The sequence below is a fragment of the Rhodnius prolixus genome, unplaced genomic scaffold (genome assembly GCF_049639745.1).
Source record: "Rhodnius prolixus isolate KJV_2025 unplaced genomic scaffold, Rpr scaffold_4, whole genome shotgun sequence".
NCBI lineage: Eukaryota > Metazoa > Arthropoda > Insecta > Hemiptera > Reduviidae > Rhodnius > Rhodnius prolixus.
In genome coordinates this window covers 12,992,436-13,016,947 of record NW_027411614.1, presented here as the reverse complement: position 1 = coordinate 13,016,947, position 24,512 = coordinate 12,992,436, and the positions used below count along the sequence as shown (strand labels likewise).

Genomic DNA, 24,512 nt, shown 5'->3' with positions numbered 1-24,512 from the left:
GTCAACTTTCCTGGACACCTATTAGGTAGAGACACAATAGTTCCATTCTTCCTTAGAATATTTAAGAGCTAATTTTCCAAAGAGAGGGAGCCTGAAGTTGTATATTGTCGAGGTGTTGTACTGCCCGAAGATAGTTGGAATTTAGATACTACGTTAAAGGGAGCAATACTCTGCCCAAAATGAGTTAAAGTTAGTTTACTATAGTAGGGAGATCTATGCTGGCCGAAATGAGATCAAGTTCTAGTATTGTGGAGTAGCAATACTCAGTAACAATGCTGTAAGTTTAATGCTGCGTCTATGTGGAATGCTATTCGCCGTACTGACCAAATGGCCCAACATTAAGATGCAAATCTATAAGTTCTTTTTTAATGCAGTAAGTAAAATTTAATTTACATGAATATTTGTTTTTAAATATGCATTTTTAATTATTTAACTTCTCTCCTACGAATTGTTGCTCCTAACAAGACTTCTTTGGAGAAAAGTAATGCGAATAATCGGTAACGAATTTTCAAAAACTTCCAAAATTTTACATTACAATAAAAATTGGATTTATATTGCTTTTGATTTTATTCTAAAAATTCGTTTTAAGACCAATTTTGGAGTTAGTTTTAGGGTAGGCTTCCCCAGTAAGTTATATTTCAGTATAAAGATAGTGCTGAATATATGATAGAATATAATAAGCCTTAAATGTCAGTTATTTAAAGAAAATTTGGGAGTCACAATCTTTGATAATAACAGTAAATCGAGTAAATGTTCACACCAGATGATTCTATGGTTTATTTCCAAACATATTCTCCTTATATTCGTTTGAGGTGTGTAGAGATGAGTGAAGAGTTCTGGAGGATTCATTTAATAAATGAACCTGGACTTCTCTTTTCTTCTCCTTTTGTTGGTCCATTCTCTGTCTTACTCGCGAACAGCCATCAAGAAATGGTATTTACAAAAGACAAATGGAAAGTTTCCTTGAATTATTATACCAGATTGTTGGTCTGTTGTTCTAGGCCCATGCAAACGCACTTTTCACATAAGTCTTAATTTGAACAATTCATTTAATCAATTGGCTGTTTTAGTTCAAAACAGGAGAAATGGTCGTTTAGTCTTACTTATTTCATTTAGTTATTGCTTTTGCTACAAAGATTGGTGTGTCTTTATTTTGCTGTTGAACAATACCTTATTATTATTATTATTTTATGATCTAAGGCGCGTCAACATCTAAGTTTATTAACGCCCGGAGCTTTTTTCACTGCACTGTCGGCCTCCAGACAGTGTTCTCTCGTTATAGACAACACTGCCCATTACTGGACAGTGAGCTGTAAGACGCTCCTAGGAAGAGAAAATCTAACAGGGTCAGCAGCTGGATACGAACCCGGGACCTCCGCGTGGGAGTCCAGTACGCTGACCTCACAGCTAATCCCTCCCCTCCTTCCCTTTATTATTATTATTACCTATTAATAATAATAAAGCTTTTTATTTTCAACAAAAAGAATAAATAAAAAATAAATTTATTTCTTATAGTATTATTTATTTATAGTTTTGGCACTGGGTTATTATATTGAATCTGATCATCTGTAAAATGCACATGCTAAGTCCTGTTATGTGATAAGCATGAGTCGGCGGCGAATGGATGAACTCAAGTAATTAATCAGCTGCATCTTCTTCAGGACTTCTATCTGGAACTATTTGTGTGGTGTTTGGTAATGTTCATGTTGACAGGACGATAGATTTACAAGTTATTATTAACAAAGTAACAATAATTATAAAGTTAATTTTCTTTAAATTTAAATTCATTGTGTACAACTAATTTACTAAGTGTTTGTTAACGCCAAATGAACAGTTAATTATATTGCTTTCTCATTAATTATATGGTAGTAACAATTTCAAGATATGTAATTCTATGTCTAATTTAGATCACTTACAATTAATTAAGTGAAATATACAAACCAAACGTTGAATTTATGTCATATACAAGCAAATTCCATTATTTTATCACTTTAAACAAGAAAGATAATAATTATTGTTACTGTTCAATAAACTTTTAAGCATTATTGAGGTGTAGAAGAGGCTCCCAAAATATTGAATCTTTCTGCTTGACAATAGCAATTATTAGAATTTAGTTACAACAACGAGATCGTAGTTAATTAATCAGAGTAGTAAAAATTAAATCATGGTAGAGGTTACAAAAAGGGTATGCGGGCAAAATCAGATCACAAAAGAAACACCCAATAACTTTTTACTTTAACGATAACTTCATTGAACTGATTATTTTCTAAATAAAGAATTAGACATTAAAATAAATAAAACCCAAAATATGATGCCACGTATAATAATAACTTCTAAATTCTCGGCCAATGGTTCTTTCCCTTTTTTACTTATTTAAGCGATAGGTGATTCAGGACTCTGGAGGCTTAAATTTTTTTTTTTTTTGAAGTAATAATAAAAGCGAGCCAACCTTGTAAGAGATTGAGATCAAATAAAGTAATTTATGCAAGCACTCGTCATAGTATGGGGAGCATTTAGCTGACTTCTGGAGGAGATTTACAGTACAAATCACGAATTAACGTTTTTCAATACCTAATGTTAAAACATAACCTTCTACGCGAATAGTGAAGGACTGGTCTTCTAAAAATAAAGTATTAACTAAAATGTATTTGTTTACTAAGAGCATTATGAAGGTGCTTTTTGTAGATACTTCATTACAGTCTAAATTATAAATTAGTCTCGTTATAAACTCTAAGTGAGCCGCCTCCACACTGATCCTTCCCTTGTTGAGAAGCATGGAGGCGGGAGGGCTGATATTATAGATTACTGTAGGGGGGTGTGGGACAAGTTCGTTATCTCGTGTACATTTCTTTCCCTTAATTTGCTTTTTAGAAAACAACATTCATACTTTTTGCTGTGTTGGTTTAATTGGTGTATTTTCTAATCCCTGAGGATTACCTTTGATCTTTCTAGGATTTCACTATATTTAGGAATTTTTTTCCCCATATTTTTAAAAATCTTGTTATAATGGTTACGATTACCTGTAATCGGGTACATCCCGTGGATTTCCTTTTGAAATGTTAGCGGAAATTTGAATTATACCTTTTTGCGCAGTAACTATTACTTTAATCTGGTGTTTAATTATAGATTGATTAAGTTCCTTAATTAAAGGATTCAGTTACCTGAAAAGTATGAGTGCTATGTGCTAAGAGGGACATACCTTAAAAGTTAGTTGTTAGATTTATTGATGATATCCATTCAAATTGTCCATTAGTTCCTAATTAAATCAGTATTAACAATTATGCATTTTATCTGATGCAATGACGATATGCATTTTTTGGAAACTATACTCAGTCTTAAGACATTCTGATAAGAACAGTATAGAATCGTGCTTCGTATCTGTTGAAATAACATTTGGTTCTATTCGGTCGGTAACTATGTTAAGTGATTGCGGATTTTAAATAAGAAGGAAAATACAAAATTTTTGCTTAAAAATATAACTTTATTCAATTAGGCATTTTTCGTTTTGCCATATTTCAGGCAGTATCATAATTCCATGTTCATAAAACTTTGCCAGATTTTTGCCAGCAAAAAACGAATTAATTGTGATTTTACATTATCAGCATCATTAAAAATTTTACGATTTAAGGAGATCTGCATGGAACGAAATAAATGGTAATCTGAAGGTGCAAGGTCAGGGCTATATGGTGGATGTGACAACACATCCCAACCTAGTTCCAATAATTTTTGGTGGGTGAAGAAAGATGTGTGGGGCTTTGCGTTTACCATGCTGGAAAACAACACCCTAACGGTTTGCCAATTCTAGCCGCTTTTCTTGAAATTCATCGCTCAGAGTAGTTCAACATAGACGCTTGAATTAATCGTTTGGTTCTTTGGTAGAAGTTCAAAGTGCAGAATTCCTTTATAATCCCAACAAACTGACAGCATAATCTTTTTTTGTTGAATCTCAGCTTTTGGTGACGTCTGGGCTGTTTCATTTTACATCATGCACGATCTTTTCCGATTAACCTTGACGTAAACTGTCCACTTTTCGTCGCCAATAATCAGTTGTTTCAGAAATGGATCAATTTCGTTGTGTTTCAGAAACGAATTGCAGACGCTAATGCGTTGCGTCAAATGAATTTCCTTAAGCTGATGAGGGATCCATAAATCGTGTTTCTTGACATAGCCAAGTGGTTTTAATTTTTTTTTTTTTAAATGCATGTACGTGATACATTGAGCTTCTCTGCACTCTCACGAGTTGTGCTATGACGATCTGAATCGAAAATAGTCTTGATATGGGTATCATCAACTTCAACTGGACAGCCAGATCGTTGCGCATTTTTCAGTGAAAAATCACCAGAAAGAAATCAGGCAAACCAATTTTGACACTGCCTTTCTTTCAAGGCTTCATGCCCATATACGGCACATAACGTCTTATGTGCTTGCGATGCGTTCTGGCCTTTTCGGAAATAATGTAATAAAATTTGTCTGAAATGCGCGTCTTGTTCTTCCATTTTTAAATTGGATAAAAAGGAAACTAAATGACTAATCGATAAAATGTTTTTTACTAAATTAAAGGCGAACGTCCTAACAACAAGAAAACAATCCAGCTTAGATGCTTTGATCACGTAAACAAAGCAAAAGAATGTGCTAAAACCATCCATTGACAAAATCCGCAATGACTTAGTTGCCAACCCATTAATACGAGTAGACTATTGTTAAAAAGCATTTAAAACTTGAAATTCGAGCGGATTTTATTTAAATTATTTATTAAATTATCGGCACTGGCCACAGAACTCTGAATATATTTTTTTTGGACAGAGAATAATTTTTTCTTTAACTGAATGAAAGTTAGTTCACACAGATTTTCAGAAATTGATTGTGAGAATTTAAATTGCTAACCATAATTAAAGATTTTCTATTTTTGTTTCTGGTGGACAAAAAAAAATGGCGATCATAATTCTGTGTCTGAATTCAAGTTATCAGACAGGACAGAAGATGCGCTAACCTTATAACAATTACAACAAAAATAACGTTACAATTGTCAATAAGCCCTGAAGATGACCTAATCCCAGAGTCGAAAGTTTGGCCAAATTAAAAAAAAAAATCATGCCCGAAATTGGCATTATTCTTTCTTCCTTCTATAGTAAAGTAAACCGCCGAAATTTGGGGGCCGTTACACTGTCACAGATTGGAATTGATCCCATATAGATTCTATAAAGCGCTCTATCATTGGCCTCGGACTACTCCAATGCATTTTGCGAGAATGGAACTAGGATCGAAGCATGTGGAGGCTGAAGTAGTGAAACGCATGCTTGGCTGGCTGCACAGAATACTTACCATGTCACCATCTAGGTTACCCAGACTGTGTTACGAAAGGCTTAAAATGGTTAACACTTGGGAGCGTAATGATCTGTGCTACAACTGGTACAGTCAAATTAAAAGAAAACTTGACACGGTGGGATCCGGATGGGTTTTGAATCAGGATATCCAGACAATACTAAGGGAAACCTCGAACGTAATTGAACGGTATGTGAACCACCATAAGTCGTTAGATTCTGAAGCGGTTATAAATTCAAATTATAATGTTTATTATCGAAACCTAACAACTTTTGGTTTGGGGGAACAATATTTACATTTTATTCAAAATATAGCCAAAAGAAGGTTGATTAGCCAATTGAGAGTTAATAATTACAAATATTTTAAACTATATTGGAATGGGGTACTCCATAAATTTGAAGGGACAGAGAACTGTTCTATATGTAAATGCCAATTGCCAGAGAATTTAGAACATTATATGATCGAATGCCCTTTGTACGAACCTTTAAGATTTGCAGTATCTGGCCAAATACATGAATGGGGTGAATGATAAAGTGGCAAAAATAACGAAATTGCTGGAAATTCAAGACAAAGATCAGGCAAATAATATTTACTTGTATATAGTAGGGTCGCTCAAACTAAGAGCATTTATAAAAAATGAATAGTTTGTTTAAAGAATGAATCATAATAATCTATTTTATTATTATTATTGTTTTATTTCTATTAAAAGAAAATATTTAATTTGTTTTTTCATTATTTTGTTTAATTATTTTACATGTGCTATATATTTTATTTAGCTATTTATTATTTCTTTTGAAAATTGAGGGAAAAATTATTATTATTATCATTATTTTTGTATATAATTATTAAATAAAACTCTTTTGTATAAGATATGTATATTAAAACAAATAAATTATGTCTATGTCTATGTCTAGTAAAGTAAAAGTAATCGCCTATTTTTTCAGGCGGGGCTTAACGTCCAACTACCATTTACTAGGTGTCGTGGACGGAGGCGACTAGCATACGTACTTTACTGTAAATTTCTTTTATTAACTATTAAATAAAATTCAAGGCATAAAGACCGGGAATCGAACCCAGTACCACTGAAGAAGAGGTTAACTAAACTTTTAAAAATGAATAAATATTTTGATTATAATGATTAAAATCCGAATGATTTTTTTCAATTATTAATTTAGCAATCAATTCAATGATTAAAAAAATAAAATATTTTTGTATTAAATGGCTGGTGTTTATTGTAGGGAAAAAGAATTGCCATAATTCAATGCAACTTTATTTACCAGAGTTTGTCTAGTGCATAGTTTTGCTATTATGTGCCGTTGTGGTTGGCTAGAAGACGGAAGAGGGAGGGAAAAAAGCGGAGTAAATTGTGCGTTGAGAGGGATGAGATTGACCATCATTCTGGACCATTAACTCCTGTGTATGGCCAGACAATCACTCCTTCAGGCTCACCGCAGCATCTTATTCTTACATACTGCCTTACATCTTTCGCTTCAACTCTTCATACAATGTATCCCTGGCTATGTGTTCGTTTCATACTCGTAATAGGTCCGCTCGGCCGCGATGTTATATACACGTAATGTGTGTAATGTTTTTATAAACCCTCAGCCTCGGCTCCTACTTAAACCAAATTTAAATAAAAAAAACATTTTTGTCTACTTCTTACGCAAACTTCTTATAGGAACTCATTAAGTAAAAAAACATTCTTGTAATCCACTTCTTTCTATCACCGTGTAACATTATGTCACTTTTTAAATCGCAAGTCACTAGTGAAGTAATGTTTAACTTTAACCAGCCTCCAGCGAATTATGCAAAAACAATTCTTAGATTTATTGCTAAGGCTGGAAACATAGTTGAGCGGCGATGATAGCGAAAAGCAAAGCGGCAAAAACAAACATATGGAACCGCGCATAGTGGGAAACAAAGCGAAGATAGAGCAACGCTACCAAGAGTGTGTAGAACAATGCGTTATTTGATTTCATCCCTTTCATTGCGCTCAATCTTCTAGGTTAAAATGGATATTGCTGCATTTATTGGTGCAGTTTTTTTAAAGAAAACTCTGTGGGACCAAAAGGATCCTCTACGTCACAACAGATTTGTGTTGGATAAGAAATGGGACAAGATTAATGGGGTTAACATTGAAATTCGTCCTATTCTCCCTTCAACTCTGGCTAGTATGTAATCAACTGTTGAAATAGACATTCGAAAATACGAATGAAATTTGCCAGGATGCTCCCGAAGTTGTTGGTACAAGTGATGGAATTCACCATGTTCATGTCTAGACCTGTTTATATCATGAACGATGGAATTCACCATGTTCATGTCTAGTCCTGTTTATATCATGAACGATGAATTCACCAGGTTCATGTCTAATCCTGTTTATATCATGAACGATGGAATTCACCATGTTCATGTCTAGTCCTGTTTATATCATGACCACTGCAGCTCCTGCTTCTAAGCTGCCGTAAGTACCAAATTTTCAAGGAAGAATTTTCATACAGAAATAATTTCTCCATTAGCGAACCCACAGGTAAACTCGAGCTCCCCACCACACACAATCACTTACACCTTAACATTCACACTATACAGACGACTACACACACTGCACGAACAAGGACACGCACTCGTCGAGAGTCAGAGTATAAATATCTCTCCCTCGCGTGCCGTGGCGAGGCTTTGGGGCTAGGGTGGAAAAGAGGATCCTGGGCATTGAGGGAGACGTTGACCTGCGGGCTTCTTATCCCAACACATGTCTTTGGCCTCGGCTTCACCCAAGAGCTCCACCTGGAGGATACCCCTACTTCAGGAAATCGGCTAGGGAACACTGTCTCAGACAGGTTCCTAGGGGTAGGAAGGGGGTCGCGGGGGCACGGGTCGGTACCTGGTACCGGAACGTTGTCTTCCGCGGCACCGGTCTATGTTGGGGTGCGATGATCCATCCGGATAGTAACCGGATCCAATTGAGCGTCCGTGGAGGCGGGATCACGCGCCCTGATGAATCTTCGTTGATTGCTATGGAGAATCAACCAACCTTTTTCGGGCCTAGCCCACCAACTACCTCCCTTCACCCCACGAATCCCAATCCTTTCCTCTTACCTACATCGTCCCAAATCCTTACCGTTCCTACTACCAATAATCTCCAACTCCTTAACCCTCAACTCCCTACAATGGATACAACTGGCGGAAAACTCGGCATGGACATGGACACTGATTTAGGAACATCGACTTCTAGGGAGCAGATTACACTGCAACCCTATAGCCCTTCTTCCCCGCCAAGGAAGAAAGCCAAGGGTGGCCACAGGAAGGTAAGTGAATCATTTTTTAAATTTATTAATTTAGATGAAGACAACTGGGGAAGATTTTTTGTTTTGAAAAAGAAGGAAGGAACATTTTCAAACGAATGTTCCTTTAAGCTTCACAAGTTTATTAAAAGTACTTTGGGTAAGACTAAGAGTATCAGAAAACTTAACGATGGTTCAATATGTATTGAAGCGGATAACCGCAACCAAGTTAGAGCTATCTTGAACCTACAAAAATATATGGATACCGAATTGGAAGCTGGTCCCCATAAACGTTTAAATACATCGCAAGGTGTGATAACTTGCCGGGACTTTCTCAATAGTAGTATAGAGGACATAAAAGAAGGCCTAGCTGACCAAGGAGTTATAGAAGTGAGGAGAATAAAGAGGAGGCAAGAAGGATCCCTAGTGGATACCGCCTCTCTGGTCCTCACTTTCGATCGTCCTCAACCGCCGCAGATGGTAGATGCAGCCTTCTATAAATTAAAAGTGCGTCCATACATACCCTCGCCAATGAGGTGCTTTAAATGCCAAAAGTTTGGTCACACTGCTATGAGATGTAAGGCTGCAGAACCGGTGTGCATTTGTGGTAAATCTATTCACGAAGGAGATTGCACACCACCAATTACATGCGTGAACTGTGGCGGAGAACATAATGCCAGATCATCGGGGTGCCCAACTTTAGCAAAGGAAAAAGAAATACAAAAAGTAAAGACTTTGCAAAACTTACCCTACCTTGAAGCTAGGGCATTAGTGGAAAGCAAATCGTATGCGACAAAAGAAATATCCTATGCAGAAAAGATGAGGGCACCCGTATCAGTGCCACACTCAATTGTAACCCCTGCAAAGACCCGAGGAGTCCAAATAAATGGCCCTTCCTCGACCTTAAAAGATTCTATTATCAAGGTGGGAGAAATCCCACCACCTCAGAGGCTCTCCCCATTTGTGGGGAGGGACTCTTCAAAGGTGGGAGCAATCCCACCACCAATCCAAAACGCCCCGTTAGGGGTGCTGGTGGTCGAAAGACCACCAGAAAGCATTCCTGCTACTAGCAGGAATGATGCAAAGGTGGGATCACTCCCACCAGAAAAAATGAGTCCCTCTGATGGGGAGTGGAAGGTGGTAAATCCACCAAAACGATCCCCCAAAAAGAAAATATCAAAATCCTCTTTGCCACCCCCTTTAAAGACAAGGGGGAAAACTAAAACATTAGAGCAACAAGCGTCCTCTCAGCTTGTTGTTAGCTCTCTAAAACAACAAAGAGAATTAATAGGGACAGACATGGATGCTTCAGAATCGGAAGGTGGTGAAAGCACCTCTTCCCTCCTTCCAAGAAGAAAGAAAAAGGGTTTGCCCAGGGGTAAAACTGGGGACGATTGTGGCACTGACTACGAGTCGGCAAAATGAAGTATATAGCTCTTCCAATTCGGTATTTATCTACAAAATATTTTAACATGTATTATCTTAAGATTTTTATCAAATGTATTGCTTTTATTGTATATAGTCTATCCTTAGTTAATAGAATATTTCTGCCAGGTCAGGTTACTAATAATATTTAAATGTGTGAGTCCATTCTTCAATGGAACATGCGGGGTTTCATAAACAACATGGAAGGTTTGCGCAGAATCGTAGGAGAACACAAACCATTCGGGTTGTGCCTCCAAGAGACCAAGATTCGCCCAGGACAAATCATACGAATCCCTGGGTACACTGTTTACAGTAAAGAAGTGCAACCAGCCCCCGGTGGGAGGGCGCATGGCGGAGTCGCCGTCTGTGTAAGGGAAAATATCTCCAGCAGGCGGCTACCACTACAAACTAATTTACAAGCCGTTGCCGTGCGCCTAGCTACACCACTGCAGGTCACTTTAGTTAGTATTTACCTACCAGATATCTATTGGCGAAGAGGTGACCTGGAGAATCTACTCTCGCAACTCCCTGCACCGGTGCTGCTAATGGGTGACTTTAATAGTCACAGCACCTGGTGGGGTTCCGTCAGAACTGACGCTCGAGGTAGAGCTCTTGAGGAGATTATAGACAACGCTAACCTGATGCTCCTCAACAGTGGTGAAGCAACTCATTTTAATGCACACTCAGGAGGATTCAGTGCAATTGACCTGAGTGTGGCAACTCCCACAATTGCAGTTCGACTTGAATGGACCACACTAGAAGAATTATACCACAGTGATCATTTTCCAATATTAGTAGCAAGCTCCATCTCCAGGTCAGAATACGTTATGCCCTGGAGATACGACATCAAAAGAGCAAATTGGTCTGCTTATGCTGCCAAAGTGTTGATACCACCCCTTACAGGGGATGTCAACCTTGATACAAATTTGTTTACTAAAGGGTTGACTCTTGCAGCTGGCTCCACTATTCCTAGGGTGGGCGGGAAGGTCACTAGACCCCCTGTCCCCTGGTGGACTTCGGAATGTCGGGCAGCTAATGCAGCAAAAAAGCGGGCCTTAAACAGATTCAAAAGGCATCCGACGGAGGAAAATCTTATAAACTTCAAAAGATTAAGAGCCAGGGAGAGGCGTATAATTAGAAAGGAAAAAAAGGAAACCCTCACCTCCTACTTGTCAAAAATCTCCTCAACATCGACGTTGAAAGAGGTGTGGAGTAAGATAAGAGCCCTCTCTGGTGGACATAAAACCCCGTCGATACCAGTCTTAAAAATAAATGATGTCGTCGTCACCGAGGCAGAAGAGGTCGCTGAGGCCTTGGCCAGGCATTTTTCTCAAGTGTCTGGCTCGGGGAGCTATTCGGCGGAATTCCTCCGGCGAAAAGGTGACGTGGAGCAACAGCCACTCGATTTTGATGCCGCTATCAATGAAACATACAATGAACCGCTAACCATTCACGAATTAGACAATGCCTTACAGAAATGTAAAGACTCTGCCCCAGGAGTGGATGGGATCCCATATGCAATGATCAGAAATATGGACATAAATGGGAAGGTAGGCCTTCTCCAATTGTATAACAGCATATGGGATACCGGCCAATACCCTGATGGTTGGCGGGACGCTATTATTATACCGATCCCAAAGGAAGGAAAAGACCCTAGTAACCCCTCCAGTTACAGACCTATTTCGTTGACCACCTGCTTAAGTAAGGTCCTTGAGTCTATAATTAATTATAGACTAGTGTATCTGTTAGAAACGAGAGGACTTTACAGCCAGTTTCAGGCGGGATTTCGCAGATATCGTTCCACGTTGGATCAGATGAGCCGCCTCGAGATCTATGTGCAAAACGCTTTTATGCGTAGAGAACACGTGCTGGCCGTGTTCTTCGATCTCGAGAAGGCCTATGATACGACGTGGAGATACGCGATTCTGCGGAAGTGTCACGAGTGGGGACTGAGAGGGAGATTGCCGAGGTTCCTCCGTAGCTTCTTAGAACTGCGAAGGTTCCGAGTGCGACTGGGGTCGGTCCTTTCGGACCCACACGAACTACAAAATGGCATACCTCAGGGGTCGGTATTGAGCGTTACGTTGTTCACGATAGCGGTAAACAGCCTTGCTGAAGTTGTAGGTGACCCACTACAAGTATCCTTATATGTTGACGACCTCGCTATTTATTTATCAGGTAGTGATATCGATGAGGTCGGGGAAACCCTACAGCAGGCTGTAGAGAGAGTGGCTGAAGAGGCATCTAGGAACGGATTTAAATTTTCTAAAACTAAGACCGTGTGCCTTCATTTTTGTCGCCTAAGACGGAACTGCAATCCTCCAACACTGGTACTAGATGGCACACCGATCCGCTGTAAAGAAAGTGTCCGTTTCCTGGGCCTCGTATTTGATAGTAGGTTGACCTGGCAGGATCACATTGATTACATTAGCACTAAAGCAAGGAGAACCCTCGATTTATTGAAGTTCCTTGGAAGATACAAATGGGGGACGGAGCGGGAAATCTTGAAGAGTATTTTTATTTCCTTAACCCGTTCCAAGTTAGAATATGGAGCCCCAGTGTATAGTTCTGCGCGCAAGTCTCGCCTGAAACTATTAGATAGAATTTACAACGAAGGAATTAGATTATTCACAGGCGCCTTCCGGACTAGTCCTTTGCAAAGCCTCTATGTGGAGTCAGGGATGCATCCTCCTCAGCTGAGGAGAGAACAGCTCACCCTGACCTACATTGCCGGAATATGGGGAAAACGTTTTCATACTTTGTTTCCTACCATATTTGAGAGCCCACATGAAGATGAATTTAGAAGACAACGCTCGCGGACGCGCCCACTCGGGGTTCGGGCCAAAGAGCTCTTAGACACGGAAAGAGTGCAATTGTGTTCGGTGATGGATTGGGGCTTCTCGCCTTCCCCACCATGGACACTACCTTCCGCATGCGTCCGCATGGACCTGGCAATATTTAAAAAAGAAGAAACACCACCCGTCGTTTACAGACAAAGACTTCTAGAACTTTTAAACTTTTATTATGACTTCCGACCGATCTTTACAGACGGCTCGAAGGTAAACGACGGAGTTGGAAGTGCCTTGTACACGGAGGGAGTCACCCTCAGTTGGACACTCCCGCATTACGCGACCGTGTACACGGCTGAGATTTATGCTATTTGCCAGGCCATAGAGTTCATTAAAAGAAATTATTGCACAAAAGCATTAATACTTACCGACTCCTTAAGTGCAATAATGGCTCTCCGGGATAGATTCTCGACAGACCCAATGGTCATGAAAATTCACTATTTATTGTCCGAGCTAAGCATACATGGTCGAAGTGTGGTGTTCGCCTGGGTGCCGGGCCACATTGGCGTGTCCGGAAACGAAAGGGCGGACGAGGCTGCAAAACGAGCAGCCTCTACACAAACTAACCATACCATCCTTGTTCGGCCCACTGACTTACAAATATATATGAAAAATATTATAAATAGAAAGTGGCAAAGTCAGTGGGATAATATTGATGAAAAACTTAAAGAATTTAAACCATGTGTGCGAAATGCTAAAGTCGAGAACTACCCGCGGCATGAATCAGTAATTTTAACGAGGCTAAGGATTGGGCATACACGTGTGACACATGGGTACCTCCTTATTGCCGAAAGAAGGCCGAGGTGCCCACGATGCCGAGAAAGGCTGACAGTGTCGCACGTGTTGGAAGGGTGTCAGGCACTGCGTAGCCAAAGAGAAAGAGCAGGCCTGCCACATGACCAGCGCGCAATTCTCCAAGAGGGTTCTCCTTATGTAAGGAGGCTATTTGATTTCTTAAAAAATATAAATTATTATGATAAAATTTAGATATAGATTAGGTTAGTTTATAGTTTAGTTCTTTTAAAGGGGAAAGGAATATCGAGTACTTTCCCCTTGTGTGAATGAGTAGTATATTGTTTTTAATAGCGTGAGTGTATTTATTGGCGTGAAAGTATTTATTTGCGAGATTGCTATTGATGTAAATGTATTTATAGGCGTGAATGTATTTATTAGCGTGAACGTATTTATTAGCATGAATGATTTTATCAGTGTACGTGTATTTATTGCGAGAATGTTGGTATGACTGTTAGATTTAGGCTTTTAATCCGGGGTTGAAAGAAATTTATAAAAGTATTTCAACCCCCCTTAGGTTTAAATTCATTTAGGATTAGGTCACTTTTCGAGTGTGCAGGAACATTTGTTAAAAGTACTGCACACTTGAGTTAGATTCTACGAAATAGCCTCCTTAGGATAGACTATATACATGAACTAGATTAAGTCGTTGTTACATATGTCATATACTACTATATAAGTCTTACACACATGTTTATAATTGTTAAAGCAAAACCCAAAGTGCTTTTAAATGCATGAATTTTAGAAAATGTCAACTTGTGAACATAAGGGATGGTACCATCGGCGAAACCGCATTCCCCCTCGTCGGCTAGACCGATGATGTAAGAGGGGAGCGCGGTCTGCTTCCGTTTGCCTAGGCTCCACCCTGCCTTGCTGAGCAAGATATGTGTGTGGCAGCCTGATAGGACAATAGGGTACCTTCCCAGCTCTAGTGGCCTTTGAATAAGAAAAGAAAATGTGTAGCAGGCGCTAATGGCCACAGACGTCGATGCGCCAGAAAAAAAAAAAAAAAAAAAAAAAAAAAAAAAAAAAAAAAAAAATTTCTCCATCATGTCTTGTCAAAAGGAGAACGCGACTAAACTCGTCACTATGTGCATGCGAGTCTTTGCTCGCTGCTCTCTCTGATTTGAAGCAACTATCATCCTCGCTTTGCTCGCCGCTCTACTATGTTTCCAGGCTAAGAAACAGCAAGTTCGCGAGAATGCTAGATGTAATATTAATGTTATATAGTTCAAATATTGGCGTTAATTATTAACTAAATAAAGATCAAGGTTAATACACTTACAACAACATAAAAACAACAAATCCTTCTATTGCTTTTTTAAAAAACATGCTGTTAAAAACATGAAACTAACATGGGTAACCATAGTGACGCTGAAAATAGAGCGTTATTTTTCATTACCCTGTCCGCTACTCTGCTATACTTCCTGTCCGTGACGTATAAATTACGTCGTCATACTAGCTAATGTCTGGGTACCCTGTAGTAGTGGCAAATTGAGTTTATATCTTCGCTTGTTTTCGGTGGTTGTTGGGTCTGAGGTTTTAGGGACACTCTATTCCCATATACTTGTAAAGAGCTTCTACGTATATCTATTATGTACGCATACTTTTATGTATATGTATAGCCATCAATGTTATTCCAAAAATAGTTCAAAAAGGCACAAACAAAAAACAAACTGAAATGTATCTTCTTTTTTTTTTTTAGTTTTATGTTATTAAATCAAGAATCACGGATCAATTTTGGTTAAATATTTTTAATTTCATTATATTTTTGGGTTTTAATTTAATTTATATTAGGCATTTTTATTTCATTTGATACGCTGTTCATAGATTATGCCCACGATATTTAAATAATAAATCAAATTTTCAAGATATAATAAGGATAATTAAATCAATCTTTGGTACTTGGGATTTTTTCGTGCTCATCGAAGGATGTTACTTCTTAACTAGAGACGGAAACTCTTTCTATTTCCGGCCAGACTGCCAATAGAGATTGTAAGAACTTAGAGCATGTCCTTTATTTCAGTGACTTGAATCATATCTGACATTAAGTATTAACTAGGTACATGCTACATGTGTCAATTGCAACAAAGTAATTGTGCATGGTGCGTTTTCTATGACAGGATTATTCTTGCTTTGAATTTTTAAGATTAGAGCACTTGACTATCTGTAGATAATTTTCAGTTATTTTTAGTGTGTTATTCAAACTTACAATACGGATGTAAACATATTTTAAATCTATAATTTTGAATATTTTCATAAGCGTTTTCTGTAAAGTTTGATAGTTTTGGTTCGCAGTTCAGTTCTGTTGATTACCACAATCATTTGATGAACATAATTCCTTCTAAAAACTTCTATCCAACCGCATTAAAGTTGACTTTCTAAAGCTAAATTGGCTCTGGGTCATACTATTATGTTTTGTTGTAGCTCTTTAATGGATAGTGCTATGTGTTAACACTGTTTATAAGCCCGTTGGGAATGATCATGCTTGTCTACGTAGTTCAGTTTACGCAGGCTTGTCTACGTAGTTCATTATCTAGTAAATTTATAATACTAAAGCTAAATGTCTCCTCTGTGACTATTATCTATACAATGTACCAGTTTATAGCACTTTAGATTATATCGGACATTTTCCTTACAGTTTGAATGAGAATAACTAAATTAGAATAATTGTTCTAATCTGTTCATAGTATCTTTATCTGTTATTATCCAGCTTAATGTATGTGTAAAGTCTAACTTATTTTACAAACGACTTTAAATATTTCTGTTACAGATTACATTTTGTATAAAAGCATGAGAAAATTACATTGAAAGCGCTCTCTCTCAAAGCAGAAAATTAGGGATCTCGGGAGTCCTGTTAGACTACAGATTCTGGAACCTAGAAATAGAAGTTTTTCTTTCGCCAGCATAACGCTTTTGTTTCTATTTTTCGTGATTTACACCATTCTACTTATGGTTTACCACTTTCAACAGAAGACATCTTAACCCTCGATCAATCCTCATACTAAAATTGAGTTCTTTTTAAAGTACATTAAACATTTATCTCTGTTTAAGAGTGAATCAGAAGCGTTTTAATTTCATACCTTCTCAACATATTCACACCCTTCTCGCTGCATTATTGCAGGAAAACAAGGAAATATTAAGAACTGAGGCTCTAACCAGCTTTGCAACAGTTCTAGCATTTTTAAATTGTGCTGGGCATATATTGATAATTTTAAAATGAAGATCATGGTAATTGTAATACTGCTACCGAAGTAAAGTTGCCTCGTTCTGGTGCACTGGTAATTCTTCCCACTTGGTATTAAACATTCCATGTTCAAATATTACACAGGTATTAGAATCGTACAGTAACTGTGATGGATGGTGCATTAGAGGGAAGAAGCCTCCAATCTGAGTTATCCTATGAAATTATTTAGTATAAATATTGGAGAAATATTGTGGAATAATGTTAATTGATCGGAGAATATGGAAGGAGCAGTTTTCGAGAAAAACTCAAAGAAATGAAAAGTCAATTAAGGAAGTGGCACTTCAGAAGCTCAATTTCGAAAATCTAGAACGATCACAATATTTGTATTGCCCAGTAAGAGAAGGTACAAATGTTCTCACCTTTTTTTAAAAAAAAATGATTTAAGGCGCGTCGACATCTGAGGCTATTGGCGCCTGGAGCTTTTTTCAGTCACACACAACCGGACAGTAAGCTGTAAAAAGCTCCTAGAAACAGAAAATCTAAGGGCCAGCTCTGGATTCGAACCCCGGGACCTCTGTGTATCCAATAAGCTAACCGCACAGCTAATCCCTTCACACCCTTTCCTTCTTCTAGCAGCAAGTATCAACGTGACATCCTAATTCTTCAATTCCTGATGATCACTGTCAAGCACTTTGAGTGAACAAGGGCCACCACAGTTACTGTTTATTTTACCCAAAGAAACTCCATGCAACATTTAAATAAATTAATTAAAAAAAATCCATAACCAACTGTAATGCCCCGTTTTCTTGTGGATGATTTAATCTAGTTGTGCGCAGATAAATAATTAGATAATTCTATTATCCTAGATAATTGACTTAGCGAGATTGTCAGAGAACAAAGCTAGTTATATAATGCAAATAAACACATTCATTTTGTCTGATATGTGTTTATTTATTCACCATTGTTATATGAAAATATTTCCCTTTTTGCAAAATTGTTTTATGGAATAATTCAATATTTTGCTTTGATTATAAAATATCACTAATTTTGCTGGAATTAGCATTTTTAATGATATTGTAATTCATATTGAAATGGGGAGGACTTTCTGAGCGTTTATTGCGTTTGCTAAGGTTTTTGTTTTGTAACATCCTCTTACACTGAACTATCCGACTGTGAAGTGTTTGTATCGAAAGAATACTAGCGGGAGATTTGTAGTGCACTGGAAAACTCCAGGCGTCATGTAGCCTTAAAAATTGATATATGTATATATATATATTTTTCATAGCAATTATAATCTGTAAAGTCGTTCTCATGATTAGTTTCCTATTTACAAAAAGTAAATATGAATGCGTTAATATATCAACAGAATTAATTGAAAGATAGAATGAGGGCGATCCAATGATGACAATCATGAGTCGGCTAACGCAGGATACGCCGTTGAAGTAGATTCGTGGGATGCCCTTGTCTATCTTGCGATCTGGTGATCAGGTGATGCTTCAGTCTTCGAGAAAGAGTAGTTTAAGACAGTTTGTGTATGAGCGGGGTTTGAAGTGTTGGGAAAGTTTGGAATGAAATTTGGTTAAATAGGATCAGGTCAAGGACAAAAGGTCAGTCTGGCTTACGTAGAAAGGAGCGTTATCGATTATGCGTAGGATTTTCGATTGAAGCGATTGGAGATTGGAGTACCGTACAGATCAATTCTTTATGTCCAGATTCCTCTGGATAAATTTGTCATGAATATTTTTAAAATGAAAAATATGATAAGAAAAACGTTTGAGAAATGTTTTGTTATATAATTGTGACATCAGGGATTGTATTTCTTCATAAAACATAATTCATAATTGTATCATGTTTCCAGAGGCCGTTCTAGATTGAAGTTTATTTCCAACCCAAAATGTTTTCTTATAATTGTATTCTGGAGAGGTAGAGAGATCTAGTTCGTTCTTTCCTGTCCGTAACTTCTAAGAAATTAGAAGGTCCTTTGTTTTTTCCACAACTGCATATTTCTACAATAAGTGAAGCTGATACTTGCAACATGATAATAGATAAGTACATGTATAGCATGAGGGGAGAATTCACCCATTAGTGAAACATCCAAAGAGGTTCATTTCACTATTGTATCATGGCACTTACTTCACCTGCGCTTCAGCCATCTTGGAGTATTTCCAGGCAACGCAGTAAGTTGGGATACTAGTGGATTAGGATGTGAGGGATGTGTGGAATTTAATATAACAGGATTTTATAGCTTCTGAAACATAAGGAACAAGGAAATCTCGTTGCAAGGTAGAGTTTGATACAAAGTAAGGAGCGTTTGCGATTCGACGGAGTGTTTTTGACTGGAAGAATTGGATTTTGTAGATATTGGAAGCTTTGGCTGAGCCCCAAAGTTCCATTCGATAAGTCCAGGCAGGTTTTAGTGTCATTGTGTAAATAAGTCGTTTATTGTTTAGTGAGTGTTTAGATCGCTTGTCGAGAAGTCTAAAGAGAAGTTTGAATCGTCTGTTCAGTTCTTTCCGTTTGAGTCTAGTATGTGGATTCCAGGTTAGGCGTTTGTCCATGAAGAGTCCTAGGTACTTACCACATTCTGTTGTAGGAAGAGGAGTGAGGTTTAGGTCCTTAATTAGGATTTTGTGAATCTTCGCGAGCATCAATGCTATTACTTTCTTGTGCTTTTCTTCATTTTTAACTCAAGTCACTTGATACACGAAGATCGATTCGCGCTTCACTAATCTTCGGTATCCATCTTATTTCTTAGTGAGACAGAAATGCAAGGAAATCCTATAATCCGATCTTCCTTCGCTGGTAGAAAATATAGACTGAAGTGAGAAGAAATTAGAACATTTTCTGTTTACCAATTTTCATTTAAAAGAGTGAAAATTTGTTTTTATTTTACAACGCTTCAAATTCTAATTTTTTATTGAAAACGTTATTAACATTTTGTCCTAAAGAGAATTGTTCTCTTGTTGAAACCCTGTCCATCACCAACCTGAGAGCTAGCCACCAGCTCTTGGAGACACCACCACGTAGCTGGGTGCTCGGCCTTCTAAAGCCAGAGCACACCAGCTCTAATCCCTACTTCTCACTTCATTAATTATTCATTGTTCCATTTCGTTTGCAAGGAATGGCCGACCTACTAAGTGCCACAAACTACTTGCTCTTCTACCTTAAAAAAAAACTACATACTTCTTTAAGAGGAATTTTGCTATCAAATTTTTAAATTTTTTTAGTTTGCCAGAGGTTCATGTTTTGGATTTTCTGATTATGAAAAAAAGAAGGATTGTTCATGTGTCAGTTTGTGAGTAGCACAACTGAAAACCGGGAGCCGAAAAAAATGGTTTCGTCTTAATCAGTTCTGTTACCAATTTACTTGGTAAATATTCCAATTTTTTAGTTATCGTTTTTCGAAAAGGTTTCCTACCAGCGTGCTTTAATTTTCTCACTGCAAATGATTGTTTGAAACATTTTTATTGGCAATTTCATTTAACTGCAGTTCTGAATTACAGTTCGGAGAGTACTGTCGCATTTTGTTTTAGGAACACAAAAGTACTGAAAGTTCTATTTTAGCGAAATTTACAATTTTATCATATCAACAATTTATACGATTTAATTTAAAGGCAATTAGGTTAGCGTACTGGATTTCAACGCAGTGCCCGGGTTTGAATCGAGCTGCCCTTGAATTTATTTTTATTTCTTCCTAGAGCTTCTTATAGCTCATTGTACGGTGAAAGTGTTGTCTGTAAGAGAACGAGAAAGCGAAGCAGACAGTGTTCTCAGATGTTGACGAACCTTAAATTTAAAAAAGAAAAACATATACGTTTATTGATAGTACTGTACTTTTTGTGAGGTCTAATCGAATTTGAAGTTACTAACATCGATGGTTATTTGTTCCGTTAATGGTCGGTCAAGTTGATCGGACAATCAATCACGAGCTCAATGGCCACAACAACTACGTCACTGTAACATGTATCTAAACTTGCTCCTACATCTGATAGTATAAATATTAGCTCATGCTAATAGATATAGGACTTAATAAATATTTAACATTTCTAAATACGCAATCCTCTTGTTGTAAATTTGAAATCCTTCCGTTTTAACCCTGTATAAACTAAATATTTAGTAAGCTGCCCATCTCAGTGTATTCAATTCCTGCCAGTTTACAATAGATGGTTCCTATTGTTCCTATGGATTGACTTTACAATTCCACAGTTTCCTTCGCTGGTTGGTTTGTTGATAGCTGGATGTTTAGTCACTGTTCAAATTGAGAGCTAATACGCTAGAACTTAAATGATATAAGTATTTAAAGCTTGGCTTATTTAACGATTTTTCCCTAGATTCGCTAATGTCTGCCAATGTTCTTTTTTAAAATTACATGCGCGTCTTCATTGTTAGTCCTAACTATCGAGTTAAGATTTTAATTATAAACCTTAACTGTTTTAGTGACTAGCTGGCAATGTAGCATTCAAGTACATAGTCGTCGTACACTTTGCCTTGTCTTTATTGACTACCAGGCTCCATTGTTTTGGCAACCTCGGTTTTCCTTGTTAGCATTTAAAAGTCTCTAATTACAATGGAACAGCTTTAGTCAAGTAAGATTCCAATTTAAATGAATTACACTCACAGTTTGGTTTTGGGTGCTATTTTTGTTTGTATAACACAGAGACATTGTTTTCTGTTTCAGGTGAGTGGAATTGGCTGAGTTTGGCCCGTACATTTGCTGAAGGTAAGTAAAGCATATTGCCTGGCTCCCTTCTCCCAGAATATCATATTATGTGTTCCTGTAGGCGAGCATTATGTTTGGGAGCAGACTTCAGCCACCTTTTATAAAATCCTATTAGAACAAGCAGGCCCCAGGGAGGTTGTGTCGCCCTCTTTTATCATATTTAATATTTATTGCTCATAAAAGTGTGCCTGCCCCTCCACTTCAACTACCTCTATTTCACTTCCACCCCCGCACGCACCCTTTTTATATATTTCTATGTTGCGGCGGGTGGGAGCTCTTTTCTCTGTTTTCTCTTGTTCAACGATAGCAAGGCTAGAAAGAGACAACTGTATCTCCTGCCGCTATCTAACAACGGCTCTATTTATGTTCAGGTGGGTAAGAGAGCGCTACTGTGAATATATATAGTCCCTTTTGCCCTGGTTCCATTCTCACCCACACACAGCAACGCTACCGTGTATATACTATGACCGTGTGAATGTGAAAGAGAAAAGAATATGGGTGAAATATTTTTGGGAGACAATGTTAGTGGAGGAATTTAAAGGATATGGAAAAACTGAGAGAAGCCGTTACAATTTTAATCTCCGAGAAAATTTATTAGAAGTCCAGCGCTATATAACCGAGTCCTATTTACCTATACTATTGCACTATACATGTGCGCCTGTTTTAGTGCAGAGCGCTCACAATGTGAGATATGCAAGTAGATACTTCTAATTCCAACATCTGTCAGCAAGCTCTTAACTTTAACCATGCTTTCTTTTGTGTTGCCCGGTTCATTTTGCCATCTCTCTCTGAAGTGGTGCTTTTCTTTTAACACTTTTGAACCACTCAGTTTCAGATTTTTTTTGTTTTTGTTTTACGGTAACCAAGAATATTTTGAATCAGTAAGTTATCAACTTAAAGCAAGTTTAAGCTTTTCATATTTCAAGCAATAGGAATAAGTCTTTTGTTATTCAAACATACACGATATTTAGGCAAGTTTATGCAGGACTAATTGCAACGACTAAATGGAGTGCATTGCGCCATAAAATCAGTCCTTCGCTAATCGATTCTTGACTAACTGGTGTAGTCTAGCATAATTCTTAACCTACTACTTGCTTAGCTGTTCGTGGTGGCAAATATTTATACTCGAATATCAGGAAAGCAAAAATCTCGCACGGAGCGTAAACTTACGCCTTACAGTTTAATATGTTTCTCTTCAGATATGATTTTCTTTATAGACTACATATCCGCTTTAATGCCTAATTGAATCATAAACAAAATGGCGTACTCGTGCAACTAAAAATTAAATTTTGTAATTAAAAAATTTCCGTAGGAAGATGGCGCTTTAGTAAACTTAACTAGGTAAACTTATCAAGTTTCCGCCATTTAAATAAAATAAACATCGCTTTAATATCGAATTGGCTCCCGTTAAACAGGTTATTCTAAATTCTTTTAAAGTCGGCGGACACACTGCCAAAAAAAAAAATGGAAAGTGTCTTCAACAACGTTTAGATTGCATAAAGAACTTTACAAAATTTCTGTCTTTTAACCAGGGCTTATAATTTAATAATGGTAATAACTCAGTTCTGATTCTAATGCAATATTTGATATGTTCAAAATTATTCAAATTTAAATAACTATTGTTTGAACTATAAGTGAGTTGGGAATACAATGCATGGTAGATAGCGGATTGAGCTTTAATTTTAAATAAATTGCTGTTTGAATTCAAATTTAATTTGATTAAGGATAAAATTCCCCCGCAAGGGGTAGCTGTTGCATGCAGTTACTTGGGGAGTAGCGACCCCACGGGATACCACAGTTCAGTACACCATGCACACTCACCAGAACAGTAAACGACACAGCACACGACATCCGCACACTTCAGACCCTTACATTCACACAACAGTACATACATAAACCACAAAGGCATTGACAGGACACACCTTAGGGCTACCGTCCCTAAGAGATACAGGTTAGCTTGATAGCCTTAAGGAGGCAGCCCCTCCATCAAGCTAGGTTACTGCGGGCCAATCATCCTCATAACCGAAACTCAATGATTACAAACACTACAACAAATAATAACAGCCGGACTGATTTTTTACGGAAACGACTTAGGCGTGGATTATGGAATTTGTCTACTTGGAATGTTAGAAGTTTGTACCAGCCGGGTGCCAGTCGCAGGCTGGAGGAGGAGCTACGGAAATACCAATCAGACATCACAGCGTTGCAAGAGATTCGCTGGAGGAAATCGGAAATCACGCAACTAAAGGATTACACAGTCTTCAATAGCGGTAGCACGGCTAATATACTGGGTACAGGTTTTGCGGTTAGCAACCAGAAGAAACATCTAATTCTAAGGTTCCAACCAGTGAACGAAAGAATCTGTATGTTACGAATAAAAGGAAAGTTTTCAAATATGACCTTAATTAGCGTCCACGCACCTACAGAGGATGCAGATGCAGATGTGAAGGAAGATTTCTATGCAGAGTTGGAACGAGTGTACGATAATATTCCCAGGTATGATTTAAAAATTGTTCTTGGCGACTTTAACGCTAAGGTGGGTAACGAAAGTATGTATAAGCCGGTGATTGGAAACCATAGTAGGCATGAGATCACAAACGATAACGGGTTCAGAATGATAGATTTCGCCACCGGTAAAAGCTTGAAAGTTGCTAGCACATATTTCCCTCACAAAAGAATCCACTTGGAAACCTGGGTCTCGCCAGACGGTATGACGAGAAACCAAATCGACCATGTACTAATTGATTCCCGTCATGCTACCAGCATACAAGATGTAAGGAGTTTTAGGGGTGCAGATGTTGATTCTGACCATTTTCTGGTCAGAGCTAAAGTAGTACAGAGATTGGCAAACCTTAACCGGAGTAAAAGTGTAAAAAGGAAGATGTATGACACGAATAAACTTAAATATGAGCAAGTAAGAAATACATTTGAAAATAAGA

General features: G+C 37.8%; 1 protein-coding gene across 2 annotated transcripts in view; it reads left to right on the top strand.

Moving 5' to 3' along the window:
* mib1 (E3 ubiquitin-protein ligase mind bomb 1) overlaps positions 1-24,512 on the top strand; it is a 543,029-nt gene that overhangs the window by 369,177 nt on the left and 149,340 nt on the right. Inside the window, exon 12 of one of the 2 annotated variants that reach the window (XM_074130672.1) lies at positions 21,532-21,550. The exons of the other annotated variant lie outside the window; for it this stretch is intronic. Within the exon in view, the coding sequence (XP_073986773.1) occupies positions 21,532-21,535 (4 nt within the window). The 3' untranslated portion in view covers positions 21,536-21,550. Of the gene's footprint in view, positions 1-21,531; positions 21,551-24,512 lie in introns of those variants that run through there. 2 annotated transcript variants of the gene reach the window in all.